This window comes from Terrapene carolina, unplaced genomic scaffold (genome assembly GCF_002925995.2).
Source record: "Terrapene carolina triunguis isolate 2854851 unplaced genomic scaffold, T_m_triunguis-2.0 Scaffold58, whole genome shotgun sequence".
In the NCBI taxonomy this organism is placed as follows: domain Eukaryota; kingdom Metazoa; phylum Chordata; order Testudines; family Emydidae; genus Terrapene; species Terrapene triunguis.
The window spans coordinates 20190849-20208931 of NW_020664409.1; the positions used below are offsets into that span (position 1 = coordinate 20190849).

The following is an 18083-nucleotide window of genomic DNA, read 5'->3' on the forward strand; positions in this document are numbered from 1 at the left end:
TTTCTTGAAATGCGGTGCCCAAAACTGGACACAATACTCCAGCTGAGACCTAACCAGAGCAGAGTAGAGCGGAAGAATGACTTCTCGTGTCTTGCTCACAACACACCTGGTAATACATCCCAGAATCACGTTTGCTTTTTTTGCAACAGCATCACACTGTTGACTCATATTTAGCTTGTGGTCCACTATAACCCCTAGATCCCTTTCTGAGTTGTTTCTCTTAAGGAGGAGAAATTGATTATGGCACTCAAGTGTTTTTTTTTTTTTTTTTGATACAGTGCTGTTTATTTACAAAGAATGTACACAAAGGCCTTTTTCTCTGAACACAGTAGAACCAAAGTAGATACTGCTTTATCAATACAACCTTTTATTTAAAAGTGAATTTATAACTTTAGAAGATGCTCTGTTGACTCAGGGATGGAGACTGAAGTATCATTGGTCCCTGTGACAAGCAGCAGCACAAGCGTTCCTAAATCTTAGATGTTCCTGTTGAGACACCAAACAAAACTAAGAATTGGGATGGTATTGTAGATATGTTTCTAAACCACTTTAATTCCTTAGCACTCCTTCACCATCTTCTTTTTTTTTTTTTTTGCACAGGTCATCAACTTGCAGAGATAAGAGAACGAGCTCTCAAGAATATATTGTGTAAATTAGATCATAATTTGATTTCATATGCTGATCTAGTCCAAGAACAGTTGCTTTTTCTCCATTTGCTGGAATGGTTCAATTTTCCTATAGTACCGATGAAAGAGGAGATACTAAATTTGGTGAACAACTTGGTAAAGGTATGAAATTTTGTTCTTAAACAGTATGTATTTACAATATTAGACTTAAATGGAATTTACTCACCCACACAGTACACAGTTCTCTGTCTTTTTTTTTTTTAAGAGTGCTTTGGAACTAACTTAGATTAATTTATAAATGAGCATAAGTATCACTAAAACCATTGTATAGATGAGGAAACAGACACACAGGTGAAATAATGTGCAAGATGACATGGCAGGTCAATGGGAGAGCTGGAAAAATAACTCTGGTCACTTGATTCCCAGTGCAGTGACCAGTCTCCACTTTTGCCACATAGACTGAAATAATCAGAAAAATGGAGAGCAGAGATTTGCTTAGAACAGGGTTAGAGAATACAGTGATGAAAATGCCTTTCCTCCATTTATGGTAAAGTTTCCAGCACTGGTAATACCTGCACAGCAGCATTATTGCTGAAAAATAGGGGATAATTGCCTAGTTTGGATGCATGTAAAGAGGTTAATGGCTTGCCCCAAGTGTCACAGCTAGTCGTTGGGCATGGAACAGGATCCCCTGACTCCCAGTTCCCTGCGCTAATCACCATACAACAGTGTGGGAAAACATTTGATATTGAGTTGAAAAACTTTAATTTTCTGTAAGATAACAAAAAGCTAAATTTAAGTTTGATAGCGCTGTCTTTCTGATGTAGTATAGAAACTTTAAAAAATTGCCAGCAAGTCTTAACTGATTGTCCTCTTTCTGATCTAGCATCCGTCTGCTGTCCGGCAATTGGTTGGGATTGGTGCAGTGGAATTCTTTTCTCAACTTCGTCATAATATGGATCCACATCTGCAGACTGTAATTGATGGGATCCTAGATGGGCTCTTCCTACTTCCTTCAGAAATTCCTGCCAATTATCCAGCAGTGTCTTACCAAGGTCAGCCCTTACCATCAGAAGACAAACCAGGTAATTTATATTTTTGAAAAGTTTACTTGCTTGGTATTTTAAAAAGAATATTCTAGTTTACACCCTGTTCGTTTTCCCTTCGTGTTCTCTGAGCACAAGTCTCTTTGGGAGAAGGCACTACAGAGTTTTTTTTTGTGGGGCTCCTTACCTAGTGCTCATGGTGTTTGTGAGAAAGGATGATGATGTATCATTTATGTTGCTCCACTGGCCTTAACCCCCTTGTGTGTGGGTAAAGGAGTATGGTAGTGTCAGCAGCTATTCTAGCTTTGAGGCTGCAGTGTATGAGAGCGGAACAATTCTTTTTTTGGCTCTTGCAGCCTTTCCGACTCTTGCACAATTTCTCTGTGCATAACTTGTTTACTGGGCTTCTGTGAGGAATCAAGATTAGGCCATTAACTAGTGTTAGAGAACCTAACTGGTTTTATTGGTTCTTTTTTGACCGCTCAGGCAGATTTTTACTTCTCCAGTTTTGATTGTGTGTATGAAATGTGGTGAGCCCCTCACAGCTACTAAGCTACAGCCCCTCTCAGATGCCTACCTTAAATATCACAATGCTACTACCTTACAGTAACTTCTGGTTCCAGTGTAAACTATATGTGAGAAGCATGTGCTAGTTTTACTAAATTCTTTAAATCAGAAGCCATAATTGCCTCTTGTATAAATAGTTAGCTTTTTTTATTGTAGGGAAAATTTAAAAATCAAGCTAACAGCATGGACGTCGTTAGACTAAATGAGATTCCTAACTTGGTTTTCTGAAGCTTACTTTTGGGAATCCATATTGCTGCTGATGTTCCAAAGGGATATTAGAATAATACTGTGTGTGTGTGTGTTATTATTTATATATATATATAAAAGCCCAGTAAACTACTGAGCTGACCTGCTACTTACTTTAAGGTTGACTGTGTATCTCTAAACTATCATTCTCTTTGGAAACTGTACCTACTATTGTTACAAAATTAGTACTTCAGATGAGAGGAAAACATTTTCTCTGTCTTTCAGTTTTGTTTACTTTGTTCATTTGGCAGCACTTTGTGTATAGTCAGTTTCCCTGTTTGTGTAGGACATAAGAAGGAAACAGAAAAACCTCTTAAAAATTGGAAAATGTGATTGCAAAATTACAAATCGAGAGGACTAGGGCAAAGTGTAATATCTGAAATGACTTTTAACTCCATTTTTCTGATAGATAAGATTTATAATTTAGGGATAAAGTAGTAAACAATTCAACCACAGAATACAGAAAAATATTGTATTTATATATAATGAAAACATGCTTTTTTATTTACTTCCATGTTTTGTTTGGTTTAGTTTTATCCCAAGAAGAAATATTCACTGGATATTTTCACCAAGGCAGAAGTAATTTGAAACAGATGGAAATCCCTCCCAAAAGATCATTTGGTATGCAATTGAAATAATTCTGTCATATACATCTATTCAATAGAGGATTCTGTGGAAAATATAATTTCCAATATCTTTTTAATTACAACTGGCATTGTTGTGCCTTCTGCTTCTTGCTGCCATTTCGTGAATATTGGCCTCATAGAAACTCTAGAGGTAGAGATGATAAACCTAGTTTTCATCTAGTCATTCTAGTGGAGTAACAATTAAAAGTAGACATTTAGAACATTTTTAATTTTTTAATATTTTAAAATGTAAAGCACCTAAATCCCACTGACAAAAGTGACTTTGGGAATTAGGAGCCTAAATACCATTAACTTGCAGTGAAATTTAGACTCTTATATGCCTAAGTCTTTTTTGAGAATGGGACTTAGGTGCTTTTGAAAACATTATCCTGTATCTAAATAGTAAATGGCACTAATGCTTTTTTATTTGTCTAGTATCACTGAGATAACTATAAGAAACATAGCAGAAGTACCTCTGTCACACATGGCCCTGGTCAAACTTCCCCTCACTGGACAATCGCCTTACTGCTGTATTTGGACCTCATATGCTGGACATGTGTGCTCTTAAGCTTCCTGTGATCTGAGTAGGCTTCAGAACTGTCTGTTCCCTTGGCTTCTTTGGCATATTTCCTGTCCATGGTCTCTGTCTGTTACCCCTTTAAGGAAATGGGGCCCTGTGGCCCCATTGCCAGTGACCCCTAGCACCAGATGTAGTTCAAGCACACCCTTTTCCAGAGTTCCACCTTGTGAATTTATAATTCACCTTTTCAGGGACATGGGCATGTGATAGCTGAGGGAAACAGACCCAAGTCTTTGCAAATGTTTCTAAACAAGTCATTCTTTACTTGAGACAGCATAAAAGATCTACAGATCCACAGAACCCCCTGCCAAACACTCCCCCCCCCCCCCCCCCCCCCCCCCCGCCAAACAAACAAACAAAAAAACCCACTCAAAGCCTGCACACATTTCCCTGCCTGAATTTTCTCTACACTCTGGAGTGTTCTCTGGGCTTTGGTCAGAGGCATGTGGGGTGTCAAGAATACTTCTCTGAACTGTGGAGTCTCAGTTTCTTTCTTTCTCTTTTCTCCCCTCCCCACTTTCCTCTCCAGGTAAGTGTCCTTTGACCTTGGCTGATCCTGTGGTCAGAAACTCTGCCTTTTTATGTTCCTCTTTTGCCCTAAACATGTTTCTTGCACTGTGCGTGGAAGTCCTACTGTTAACACCTGATTCCTTTGTTCTGCTGCTGAGGAAATTCCACTGCTCCAAATCCTAACCCCCTGTGGGGGGATTGGAGAAAACTAGCCTCCCCCAGACCTCGATCATCCTATTGTTCTTTCCAGTCCAGATCTGTTCACTAGTTGGTAGCCTTTAATGCAGGGGTGGCCAACCTGAGCCTGAGAAGGAGCCAGAATTTACCAGTGTACATTGCCAAAGAGCCACAGTATTGTGTAATGATTTTTATATATATATATATATATAATATGTGTGTGTGTGTCGGTGTATACACACACACACATATACACATATGTGTATATATATATATATATATACGCACACACATATGTATATAATCATTACACAATACTGTGTGTGTGTATATACGTGTGTGTGTATATATAATCATTACACAATACTGTGTGTGTGTATAATGTATAATGATTGTGTGTGTGTATAATCATTACACAATACTGTGGCTCTTTGGCAATGTATACACACACACACACACACATAATCATTATATAATTTGATAATGTATATTTATTATGTATTTATAATGTATAGTTAACGACAATAATAACAACTTGTCTTAACCTTTTACTTAATGGGATTTCTGGCAGTCTTTGCTTTCAACAATTCCTTTGAAGTTTGGTTTGTGTTCAGTTGTGCTCACATGCAGCAGTTCTCTTAAGTGGCTGTCTGTCAGAATGGATCGGTGCTTGGATTTCCCATGTTTGAGTGTCGAGAAAACAGACTCGCAAAGATAGATCGAGGCAAACATCGAGATTAATTTTAGGGCTGCACCTCTGATGTTGCGGTATTTATCCTTTGGTACAGATTTCCAGAAAGTAAGAGCCTCCTCTGTCTTCTGACCAGATTTCAGTCTGTCATCTTCCAAACGTTCTATTATTTCTATCTGGGACGTTGCTTCATCAGTGACTAAAAGGGGCCTTCAGACAATCGGCTTCAGCACTAAAGGGTCAATCAGAAATCTGATTTGAGGTCTTTTCCGCCGCAAATCATGGCATCTTTCCTCAAAACTGTCCTTAAGATCTTTAGTCATGCTCGCATATCTAGTTGTGCTCCGTTTTAGGGGTTCTGCTGCATCTTCTTTTGATCTGGCTTGAAGTTGTGACATTGAGGGAAAGTGTGTCAGCTCTCCGTCAAGCATTTGTCTGTGAAACAACTGCAGTTTGTTCATGAACGCAAATACGCTTAGATAAGACAGCAGCCGGAATTTTCCTTGTAAGTCCACGTTTAGTTTATCCAAATGCAGCAGCATGTCTGCAAGAAATGCCAAGTCTAGAACCCACCCAGGATCTGTGAGCTTAGGGTGTATTCTTAGCTTCTCCTCCATAAACAATTTTAGTGGTTCCAGGAGCTTGAAAAAACGGGAAATAACTTTACCTTTCGGGACCTAACTAACTGCGCAGTGAAATGGTAAATCGGCAGGGAAGTCGTCTTCATCCAGTTCTTCGATTAGATTTTGAAATTGTCTGTGATTGAGTGCATTTGAGTGAATGAAATTCACGATGTGCAAGACCGGTTTCATGACATGATCAAATTTGAGATTTTTAGATGCTTCTGATGAATAATACAGTGAAATGTCCAAAATTCGAGAAAGCTCTCGTCAGACCTACAAAGCCCTACTAATCCATTCACAGATCCCCACATGGATGGAGCCCTGTCTGTTGCAATGGCAGTGAGCTTCTGTTTCGCAGCTAACAACATCAGTGCCTCCTTTAGATCTCATCGATGAGTTCTGTCCTTTAGTGGCACGATATCTAGGAGTTCTTTCCTTACAACACAGTTGTCAGAAACAGTCTGGACAAATACAGATAATTGAGGTTTATCCTGTACATCGCACGACTCATCCAAAGTGATGCTCAAATACTCACACTGCTGAAGTTGCAAGTGCAGTTGCGATTCGATGTCACTGTTCAGGTCGGAGATTCTGCATTCTATTGTCTGGCGTGAAAGCTGCAGGCCAGAAATTTTCTTCTGTAGATTCTCGTTCTCTGGTGACAGGATTGAAATCACATCAGTGAGGCACATTTTTATAAACTTGCGTTCAGAGTCAGGCTTTTTTGCACAGGCTATGTGCCAGTCCACATAATAGGAGGCTAACATCACAGTCTGCGATCGGTTGGCAAATCTGGTGAAGAACTGGGTTTCTACATCTGTTTATTTTTTCAAAGTTTTCAGTTTTAAAGTGCAGAGTTCAGAACCTTGTGGGAATTCTTGATCCACATGTGCATGGCTAGAAGCGAAATGATGCTGCAAGTTTGAAGATTTGAACTGAGAGATGCACATCTGGCAAAGAAGATACATGTCCTTACCATTGCGTTCAGCGAAAAAGTACTTATTCTCCCACTCCTGTTGGAAGCCTCAATTTTCATCTATGTATTTTGTTTTCCGTTTGCACTTGCCTTCCATTGTTAGATGGTGTAAGAAAAATTTGTGATTAAAAATTTCCACACCAGCTAGTCACCGTGTACTTTATTCAAGGAGACACAGGTGCCAGCCCGGAGTTGCTGGACCCCTGGCTCTGCCCCAGGCCCCACATCCCACTCCACTCCCTTCACCAAGTCCCCAGACCCATATGCCTCTTCCTGCCCCGCCTCTTCCCACCACATTCCATCCCCTCCCCCACTGAGCTATGTCCTCGCCCTTCCCCCTCCCAGAGCCTCCTGCCAGCCGCGAAACAGCTGATCATGGCTGGCAGGAGGCAAGGGGATGCTGGAGAAGGGATGGGGAGGCTGTGCACCGGATCCTCACTCCTCCTCCCTGCCTCCCCAGCGCCTCCCGCCCACTGCGATCAGCCATTTTGCAGTGTTGAGGAGGTTCTGGGGGCGAGGGAAGGGGGTGAAACAGCTGATCGCGGCAGGCAGGAGGCACTGGGGGAGAGAGTGGGGCTGGGCACTGCTTTGTCGCTCCTCCCCCCAGAGCCTCCTCAATGCTGTGAAACAGCTGATCGTGGCAGAGGAGGCGGGGGCGAACCACGGCCACTGGGGCCATGCCTGCAGACAGTCAACATCAGCAAAATGTCTCGCGGCCTGCAATTAGATTACCCTGATGGGCCGCAGGTTGCCCACCACTGCTCTATATCCAGTGAATCAGACCAGCATGCTGGAAAGCAATCCATAATGTATAATGTTCTTTTAATTGTGTTCTATCACTAGTGTGACAAGATGAAAAATAGGTTTTACAAGTTGACATTGGCGTTACCATACTTCTTTCACCTATTCACTTTTCAGCAACATAATAGCCATCATTAGGAATACAAAATTACTTAAATGCAATTTTTAAATAAAAGGTTAATTTAACAAGATATTGCCACAAATAAGAAACACAAATAAGTGCAGAAAGTACACAAATTACGATTAAGTGTAGAAATTGGAAATAGAATTCTTTTACGTTCAAGTTTGGGAAAGTATATGTTTTTGCAGCAGAACAAAATAAGATTACAGATTGATGCATTTGAGGTAGGGGAAAAATTGCTACTACGTCTCCTTACTGAATCTCTTTATATAATATCAATGAGTTACTGCAACTTATTCATTCTCTGATTACTCTGCTGAAAACTCTCACTGGCAGCTCTTCAGATAGATTTAGTTCAATCAGGTTTTATAACTAAAAATTCTATTTCTCACTGTACACATGCTACAAATATTGACTCTCCTAAAGAAATACATTAACATTTTTGGAATATGCTTTTTAAAATGCTTTTGCTATTTTTAACAGTAAATCAGGCAGTGAAGTGTTTGAAGTTTTCCACATTTCCTTGGTTAACACTGACCACAACAGATAGACATGTTCTTTCATCAAATGAAAGGTACAGTAATGGAGATTTTATAGTTATATTTTTTACTTCATTGGATTACAACCACTCAAACTTTGTTTTTCAGCACTAACTGCTCCTGTTGTGAATATTTTTAAATGAGTTGAGTGATTATGAAAGCTATTCTGAAAGCTGATAGCAGTCATAGTACAGGCTTCCCACTGCAGTGTCTTAACTTTGTCCTGTACCTTTGTCTTTAGCATAAATTGCTGAGTCAGCCAACAATGCCAATTTGGTGGGTTTTGGGATGTGGGCAATTCGTTGGTACTAAATGGAATGAGATCATGAGCTTATTTTGAATGGGTCACCAAATCATTATTAGGAACTCGGCTAGATATGAACCCAGTAGCTAGTATATCTCAATTCCAGTCTCTTGAGCCAAACACTCCTCCTTCCTGGCGTGAAATGCTTTAAACCTTGATGTTACTCCATTGTTGAAAACTAGATGATTTTCTAATGGTGGAATTTTAGACTATAAAAGCCTTTAAAGTGTTGTGGTAAAAACTTCTGTTGCTTGAATCACTTAAGAATAGGCAAAACAGAAGACAGTGTATGTCTAGTACAGAGAATAATGGAGGAAGATGGACTAGATTACTTAACAGACCTGTTCCATCCCAAACTGATATGTATCACTGTTTGCAGAAGAAACAGATTTGTCTGCTTTTCCCGTTTGATAAATAAATTTTCCAGATTTTGGAATTTAATGTTTTGAATTTTCCCTTGAAATCTGACAGATCTCTGGTTCACAAAACAGGACAAGGTTGCTACTTTGGCTTGGGTATTTAAAAACTATTTGTAATGAAAGAAGAGGCACAGTGGGGAAGAGAGGGTGGAATGAAAGAAAATTGAAAAAGCAAAGGAGAAGGACTTGAGAAAGGGAAATTGGTGGAGAAAAGAAATTTTTTTAAAAGGAAAACAGTAAAGCTAGAGTAAATGCCATTTGTTCTAAATTGGCTTCCTTTATGTAAATTCTTACGTCTGACTGAAATTCTCAATGTTGCTAATTTGGGTAGTGGTAATGGTAGAACTCTGTTACTGATGACATGAGTCAGTTTGTTGTTTACCATAGGGAATGACTAAGTTCACAGGGAATTTCTGATTTTCTTATCTCAATTTAAAATTCTGAAGGGGTTAAGTAGGTAGCTTCTCCTTGATTTAGGTTGAAACTTGGTTTGATTGCAAACGGAATTGAGTTTGGGTGTAACATTGTTTTGTATTGATCTTCACTGAGGATGTGAGGGAGATTCCCAAACTTGAGCCATTCTTTTTTGGTGACAGATCTGAAGAACTGTCCCAAATTGAGGTGTCATTAGAGGAGGTTTTGGAACAAATTGATAAACTAAACAGTAATAAGTCTCCAGGACCTGATGGTATTCACCCAAGAGTTCTGAAGGAACTCAAATGTGAAATTGCAGGACTACTAACTGTCATCTATAACCTATCATTTAAATCAGCTTCTGTACCAAATGACTGGAGGATAGTTAATGTGACGCCAATTTTTAAAAAGGGCTCCAGAGGTGACCCTGGCAACTACAGGCCAGTAAGCCTCACTTCAGTACCGGGCAAATTGGTTGAAACTATTGTAAAGAACAAAATTGTCAGACATGTAGATGAACATAATTTGTTGGGAAATAGTCAACATGGTTTTTGTAAAAGGAAATCATGCCTCACCAGTCTACTAGAATTCTTTGAGGGGGTCAACAAGCATGCGGACAAAGGAGAGTCAGTGGATATAGTGTATTTAGATTTTCAGAAAGCCTTTGACAAGGTCCCTCACCAAAGGCTCTTAAGCAAAATAAGTAGTCATGGGATAAGAGGGAAGGTTCTCTCATGGATTGGTAACTGGTTAAAAGATAGGAAACAAAGGGTAGGAATAAATGATCAGTTTTTGGAATGGTGAGAGGTAAATAGTGGGGTCCCCCAGTGATGTGTACTGGGCCCAGTCCTATTTAACATATTCATAAACGATCTGGAAAAAGGGGTAAACAGTGAGGTGGCAAAATTTGCAGATGATACAAAACTACTCAAGATAGTTAAGTCCCAGGCAGACTGTGAAGAGCCACAAAAGGATCTTACAAAACTGGGTGACTGGGCAACAAAATGGCAGATTAAATTTAATGTTGATAAATGCAAAGTAATGCACATTGGAAAACATAATCCTAACTATACATATACAATGACAGGGTCCAAATTAGCTGTTACCACTCAAGAAAGAGATCTTGGAGTCATTGTGGATAGTTCTCTGAAATCATCCACTCAGTGTGCAGCGGCAGTCAAAAAAGGGAACAAAATGTAGGGAATCATCAAGAAAGATAGATAATAAGACAGAAAAGATCATATTGCCTCTATATAAATCCATGGCACGCCTTGAATACTGCGAGCAGATGTGGTCGCCCCATCTCAAAAAAGATATATTGGAATCGAAAAAAGTTCAGAAAAGGGCAACAAAAATGATTAGGGATATAGAACGGCTTCCGTATGAGGAGAGATTAATAAGACTGGGACTTTTCAGCTTGGAAAAGAGGCGACTAAGGGGGGATATGATAGAGGTCTATAAAATCATGACTGATGTGGAGAAAATAAATAAGGAAGTGTTATTTACTCCTTCTCATGACTCAAGAACTAGGGGTCACCAAATGAAATTAATAGGCAGCAGGTTTAAAACAAACAAAAGGAAGTATTTTTTCACACAACGCATAGTCAACCTGTGGAATGTTTTGCCAGAGGATGTTGTGAAGGTCAAGACTATAACAGGGTTCAAAAAAGAACTAGATAAGTTCATGGAGGATAGGTCCATCAATGGCTATTAGCCAGGATGGGCAGGGATGATGTCCCTAGCCACTGTTTGCCAGAAGTTGGGATTGGATGACAGGGCATGGATCACTTGATGATAATCTGTCTGTTCATTCCCTTTGGGGCACCTGCCATTGGCTACTGTCAGAGGACAGGATACTGGGCTTGATGTACCTGTTGTCTGATCCAGTATGGCTGTTCTTATGTTGTTTGTCCAAAAAAATAACACAACCAGGAACCTTTACTTGGAAAAGGCTTTCAATTGCTTTGTAAGGAATTGAATGACCTATCTCTATTGACTTCCACTGTTCTAGTATCTCTGATATTTAACTGAATTTCAACTTGATTTTTAGCTCTTTGAGAAGTAATAACCACAGTTTAATTTGGAGTACATGTGAGCTTCTACAGGATGTTATTATGCAAGATTTCCCTGCTGAGATTTTCCTTCAAAGACCAAAGATTGTTCAGGTTAGAACTACCATCACCTAAACCTTTCCATTGGGTTACAAAACAAGCCATGTAAAGCAGGAGCTCAAATAAATTTTCCTGATAATTCATCTAGAGCTGATGCTTCTGTATTTAGATAGAGTGGACACTAATTAAATGAATGTTTGGCTAAGTGGAAGGAGAAAAGGGAATTTACTATATGGGTCACTTAAGAGAGGAAACCTGCATTTTTAATTTTTTTATAGTCATCTGCTTAGCCGTTCGCAACGTCTAATCTATGTATACTGTAAATTGGGTTTTTTCTCCACATTTTTCTGGCTAAGGTGAATGGCAAGTATCTCCCATAAAAGTTGTTTCTAGGCGGGCGACATTTGAAACTAGTGTGAAGTACACACTTCTCCTCGGACTAGTAATGTTACCTTCAATGAACAAAGAACTTTTAACTGTGCTTTCGGTATGATTTTGCTTACACTGGTTCAGAAGTTATTTTATTTCTGTTTACAAATTTCTGTTAATCCTTGTGTTTTTAGAACCTTCTGTCTCTATTAAAGCTGGCTTTTGGAAAAGATGGAAAACACCGCTTAGCCTTGCAGGCTGTGTCATGCCTGCAACAGTTATGTATCTTCTTAAGAAATAGGCTTAATTTTCACAGAGATCCAGGCTTTTTCTCCACTGACCAAGGTGTGTATATGTAAATGTTGTGGTGTGTGACTGTGGAATGGATTTTCTAAAGATGATACTTGGCATGTTTGAAAATTCCATCCTGTAGCAATGTGAATTTGGGATGGCTGCCTTGCTCAAAAGTGATGATGAATCTCTTCTATCACATGTAGTCTGTGCATGCTACATGTGTTAAATAAAAACTATTTTATAAATGTTTTAGGATTCTAAAAATATTAATTGGAATTCTTTCTTATGCTCCTCCACCTGTAAAACTAGGTGCATTAGTTACTGAGAGTCCAACTGCATAGGCTTCAAATGGAGAGGAGACCTCAATTAAATTTAAAATTAAAACATCAACAGCAGCATTTGAACCTGGGACTTCTGGATCTAGAAGCAAAGCCTCATGACCCAGCGAAATCATGACTGACTTTCACTAAAGACTGAATGACACCCTCTCCTTCCATGGCCTATTACTCTGCCAAATTTCATCTCTTTACCTCTGCCTGCTTTGATTTTAGAGCTGTTCATAAAACATTCCAAGCATGTTGTTACAGAAACGCTGCTTGTGATTCTGTAGTTAAGACTGAACTGAATTTTGCACTTATAGCAAGATTCAGACATTTTTTGTATGACTAATGGAGCACTTACTTTTTGAATAAGAGCACTCAAATCTTTGACCAAAAGCTGACTCCAAACTTCTTTGAGGCTTAGATAACTTAAAATCTTTACTGGGCTCTGCACTTCTAGAACTTGAAGCAGAAGTACCAAAATACAACACAAAATATTATGTGAGACTTCTAGTAGAATTTTACAGACCCAAGAATTATGTTTAAATTGTTTTTTTTGTTTTCAATGTTAGTCTGAAATGAACCTCTGAACTTTTTGAGATTCATATGGACTAAAGTAGATTGTGCCAATGTCCTGTACTTTCCTCATTATTTTTCTTACTCTACTTTAATGAATAGTGTTAAGTTTTTTTTGCCATTTGTTAACCCTCTTGGACTTTTCATACTTCACCAAGTGGTTTGTAGGACTGAGAGGTGTGTGGTAATTTTATTTTTCTGTTTTTGTTGCATAAGGTACAGCTTCCCAGAATTCTTCTATGTCTTATGCCCAAGAAGCAAGAGGACCTCACCATTCCCAGAATCCATCACCTGGAAGTAGTAGCCCTCGACCATCTGTGATTGGACGTACTGGTCAGCGTCCCAGAGGTGATGGCCAAGACTGGGATGCAGCGTCTTCCAGGTGAACAAAGTGGGAGGTTAAGTTAAGCCTATTGCCTATTACCAGAATTACCTATTTTGCTCCTAGCCAACTTGTGGGAAAACATGTACAGTACAACCTCAGAGTTATGAACACCTCAGCAATGGAGGATGTTTGTAACTCTGAAGTGTTCTAACTCTGAGCAAAACTTTGTTCTTTCAAAAGTTTATTCATAGATTCTAGGACTGGAAGGGACCTCGAGAGGTCATCGAGTCCAGTCCCCTGCCCGCATGGCAGGACCAAATACTGTCTAGACCATCCCTGATAGACATTTATCTAACCTACTCTTAAATATCTCCAGAGATGGAGATTACACAACCTCCCTAGGCAATTTATTCCAGTGTTTAACCACCCTGACAGTTAGGAACTTTTTCCTAATGTCCAACCTAGACCTCCCTTGCTGCAGTTTAAGCCCATTGCTTCTTGTTCTATCCTTAGAGGCTAAGGTGAACAAGTTTTCTCCCTCCTCCTTATGACACCCTTTTAGATACCTGAAAACTGCTATCATGTCCCCTCTGTCTTCTCTTTTCCAAACTAAACAAACCCAATTCTTTCAGCCTTCCTTCATAGGTCATGTTCTCAAGACCTTTAATCATTCTTGTTGCTCTTCTCTGGACCCTTTCCAATTTCTCCACATCTTTCTTGAAATGCGGTGCCCAGAACTGGACACAATACTCCGCTGAGGCCTAACCAGAGCAGAGTAGAGCGGAAGAATGACTTCTCGTGTCTTGCTCACAACACACCTGTTAATACATCCCAGAATCACGTTTGCTTTTTTTGCAACAGCATCAAACTGTTGACTCATATTTAGCTTGTGGTCCACTATAACCCCTAGATCCCTTTCTGCCGTACTCCTTCCTAGACAGTCTCTTCCCATTCCATTTACAACCGAGCATAGACTTAATACAGCTTTGAAACATTACTATGCAGAAGAAAAATGCTGCTTTTCCTTTATTTTTTAGTAGTTTTCGTTTAACACAGTACTGTACTGTATTTGCTTTTTTTGGCTCTGCTACTGCCTGATTGCATACTTCCGGTTCCAAATGAGGTTTGTGGTTGACCGGTCAGTTTGTAACTCTGGTGTTCATAACTCTGAGATTCTACTGTAAGTCTAATTGTTGAAATTAGGATGCTAATTGGAAAAAATCTTTAAAATAGACTTAAATTTTAAATGGTATTCACAATTTGTAATGTCCTTCTGATCTCTCACATTCTGCTCCTAAAGAGAGAGCAGATTGGTATTTTACATATGAACTACAGATATCTGACATTCTTTCAAATGGCTAAAGATAAGAAATCAGCAATTCACTGTGTGTGGACTTGGTTTGCAGTGAGATTTGAAAACCACTTCTTCTGCTATTTACTTGACAAGTATTGAGATCGGGATTTTTTGTTTCCCTTCAACAGTTGGGAACACAGAAAAAACTTAGAGTGAGTGTAATTTAATCTGGTTGTTTTAATTATACACACTTACATAAAAAGTTTCTAAGGATTTTTGGCATACAAGCTTGACCATATAAAATTTCAATTGTACATGATTTAGCCACACAACTCAAACCTTATGACTAATTTACTGGACACTCTTAAAATGTAGAGGTCAGTGTGTATACGTGGTACTCAGCTTGGTCCAAGATTTGTAATCACTCTGCAAGAAACATTGTCCTTTATTAGGTCATTAGTTGAGGATTTAAAAAGTCTGAATTCTTATTTAGTCAATGGTGATACCTTTTTGAGTCTTAATAGTTAGTGGATCTAACCAATATACAATAAAGTGTTCTCACATTATAGATATAGTAGCTCAGATTATTAATTTTAAATGTCTTGAGAGCTATTATTACTATGTAAGAAAGTTATTGAATCTAGTACATTGAGTTTTTATTAAGCAGTTATATAGCATTATAAATGAACCCTGTGCTTTACAGCACATAGACTAAGACCCTTTCCTCTGCCCTGAAATGTTTACAATCTAATATTGGAAAGACTTAGCACAGATCAACCCATCTGGAAATGGCAGCAGTGGCTAACTCATTGGCTAGGAAATCAACATAGGATGACTTGAACTTTTAGCAGGTGAGAGAGAGGACGTATAGAGAACAAATGATAACTTGTTGCAAATGAAGTGCCATATTGTGACCTGTTTAACCCTGTCTGCATGCCAGTGCTCCCTTAGTCTCCTGATCTTGCTGTCCATATGACAGGTAGCAGCACAGGTCTGGGAGCAGCCTCTGCTAGGCTACTGCTGCCCATTCTATGCAGATGGGTGGGGAATTCATGGAGCTTTGGTTCTGTTCCTAATGCATCTGCTTATGCTGCAGTGAAAGTAACCTATGCAGTGCTCAGGGAACAAAAGGGAGCCAAGAACTTGGACTGTGTGTGGGTCAGTGCAACTACTCTCTGCGGCTTGTGACAAAGCCACAATGGCAACATACCAGAGGCTACATGATGGAAAACTTGAAGCTCAACGAGAGAATGAGATGAAGTAAACAATAGAGAGGAAAGAATTAGGGAAGAGGAAAAATGTTGGTTCAAGATTCCCAACCTTATGTCTAATACTATTGAACAAGAATCCTTTTTAGCCACCAACTCTTGTTCAAGTTTTCATAATCTGATTTATTTTTCTATTTCTGTTTCTAAATATCATACTTTCTCTTCTTGCGTAAAATCTCTGGAGCTCTGCTATCATCTGTTTTTCTGACTATGTTTTAACTTCTGTCTGGAAATGTATCCTTTTCCCTTTTCTTAATACTTCTACTTTTAATGATTTGATGCATCTTCTCTTCCTTATCTTATAAGCACACGTATGACAATCAGAACCATCCATTGTTGATTCATCTGTATTTTTGTTTACATTGCTGTATCGTCCTTTTATTCTCCTTCAACTCTTAAATTCAAAGGATCGATAGAAATATGCTGCCATCATTTCAAAGTTCATTGGAAAGAGGGATCCATATAAAGACAATATAACATAATGTAACCATACCAGAGATCACTTTCTTCAAATTCTTCATAAGGGAAAATGAATAAAGCTATTATATCTTGATTTGCTTTATAAATCCTTACAAATACTTAGTCAAAATAATGACTTGTAGAGATGAAAACCATTATAAGAAAAATCTTATGTCTTTGAGCTGTCTTCAGTTCAACACATCCTGCGAATCTAGGAACCTTTAAAGGTAGCTGGAAAGAGATAAAAATCAAAATGTACTGTTGATGCTTGATTGTATTGAAGATGTCTTTTAAGGGAGTGGGGGAATTAGGCACTATTTATCCACTTTGATGTATAAAGAAGGCCTGTAAAGGATTTTATGTTCCATTTGTTTTTTACATTAGAAAATCAGGTCTTTTGGGGACTGTTCTTTCCTGCAAGATTCTATGGGCAGCCAGAGAGGCAGCAGGGAAATGACATTGCTGATACCAAGAATTTATTTATTGAAATGAGACTTTAATTCAGAACACTCCACTTTGTGTTTTTTTGTTATTACTTAGGGCTTGTCTCCACTTACCGTGGATCGATGCTGCGGCGATCGATCCACCGGGGGTTGATTTAGTGGGTCTAGTTAAGACCTGCTAAATCGACCACCGATCGTTTTCCTGTCGACTCCGGTACTCCACAAGAACAAAAAGCATAAGGTAAGTCGATGGGAGAGTTTCTCCCATCGACCCAACACGGTGTAGACACCGCAATAAGTCGACCTAACGTATGTCGACTCCAGCTACATTATTCACGTAGCTGGAGTTGCGTAACTAGGTTGACTTAACCCCATAGTGTAGACCTGCCCTTAGTTTTAGCACAAACATCTAACACACAGAAGGAAAAACTCTTTTTTGTCAAAGATTCAACACTCCATTCATTCCTGGTCCACATTTCTAGGTACATTTTTGAAGATCTCTACTAAAACAGGCAACATCAGATTTAACATACTATAGATTTCTAAGGAAAAAAATAATGTCCCCCACCTTATTTATTTATTTATTTATTTATTTGTGGGAGAAAAAGCTAGTCTGCCTTTATAAATCCTAAAGAAATGAAAAAAAAGGTACAATCCTTTTTTTACCTCTTCAGGTCACTTTTTTTTTTTAAAAGACTATTTAAGTTGTCTTGTTTGACAGTGTTTAATTCCTATACTGTATTTGCTTTGTAGTGGAAGCAGTACTCAAGCTAGTGCAAACTCCAGAATAAATCTGCAGTCACCGCTGGATGTAGGGCACATTGACCTGCCAGACCTGGAAAGTGAGGATACTTTAGAGTTACAATTCCAACAGCTCAGCCTTCCTCAGTTCTGTGTGTCCATCCTGGAATATGCTGTACCTCTTCTAAGAACAGGTGAATGGATATTAGATGGTTTTTGTGTGTGCAGGAATCCTTATTTTCCCTCATTTTGTATCCCATCCCAGTAGGAGAATCCCATAATATTTTCAAATTGGGTGTTTGTAAAGATTTTTTTTTTTTTTAAAGCAGCCATTCTTAAGCACATTAATCACACTATTGTGTGGTTATTTTGTTGTGGGGTATTTGGTAAGGCCCTGTAAAGTTGGATCAGCTAATAGATCTCTGGCTCTGTTTTGCCCTAGAAAAAGGCGGCGGGAAGAAATTGAATGCACAGGGGAAGGAGACAGAGGAATGTAGATTCACAGGGAAGAGGAAATAGTGAGTTTGGCTGAGACAAAGTAAAGTGGGACAGGGGTGTGTGGACTGACAAGCAGGAAATAAACCCTCTCTCAACTTAACCTTGTTTTTTTCTGCCAC

The 18083-nt window shown here is 39.0% G+C and overlaps 1 protein-coding gene across 1 annotated transcript in view; it reads left to right on the forward strand.

The window, feature by feature from the left end:
• RTTN (rotatin) overlaps positions 1-18083 on the forward strand; it is a 202486-nt gene that overhangs the window by 40064 nt on the left and 144339 nt on the right. The window contains exons 2-9 of the mRNA XM_029914074.1: positions 601-788; positions 1513-1711; positions 3017-3106; positions 8074-8164; positions 11317-11431; positions 11941-12091; positions 13153-13318; positions 17479-17660. Coding sequence (XP_029769934.1) covers positions 601-788; positions 1513-1711; positions 3017-3106; positions 8074-8164; positions 11317-11431; positions 11941-12091; positions 13153-13318; positions 17479-17660 — 1182 coding nt within the window. The remainder of the gene's footprint in view (positions 1-600; positions 789-1512; positions 1712-3016; positions 3107-8073; positions 8165-11316; positions 11432-11940; positions 12092-13152; positions 13319-17478; positions 17661-18083) is intronic.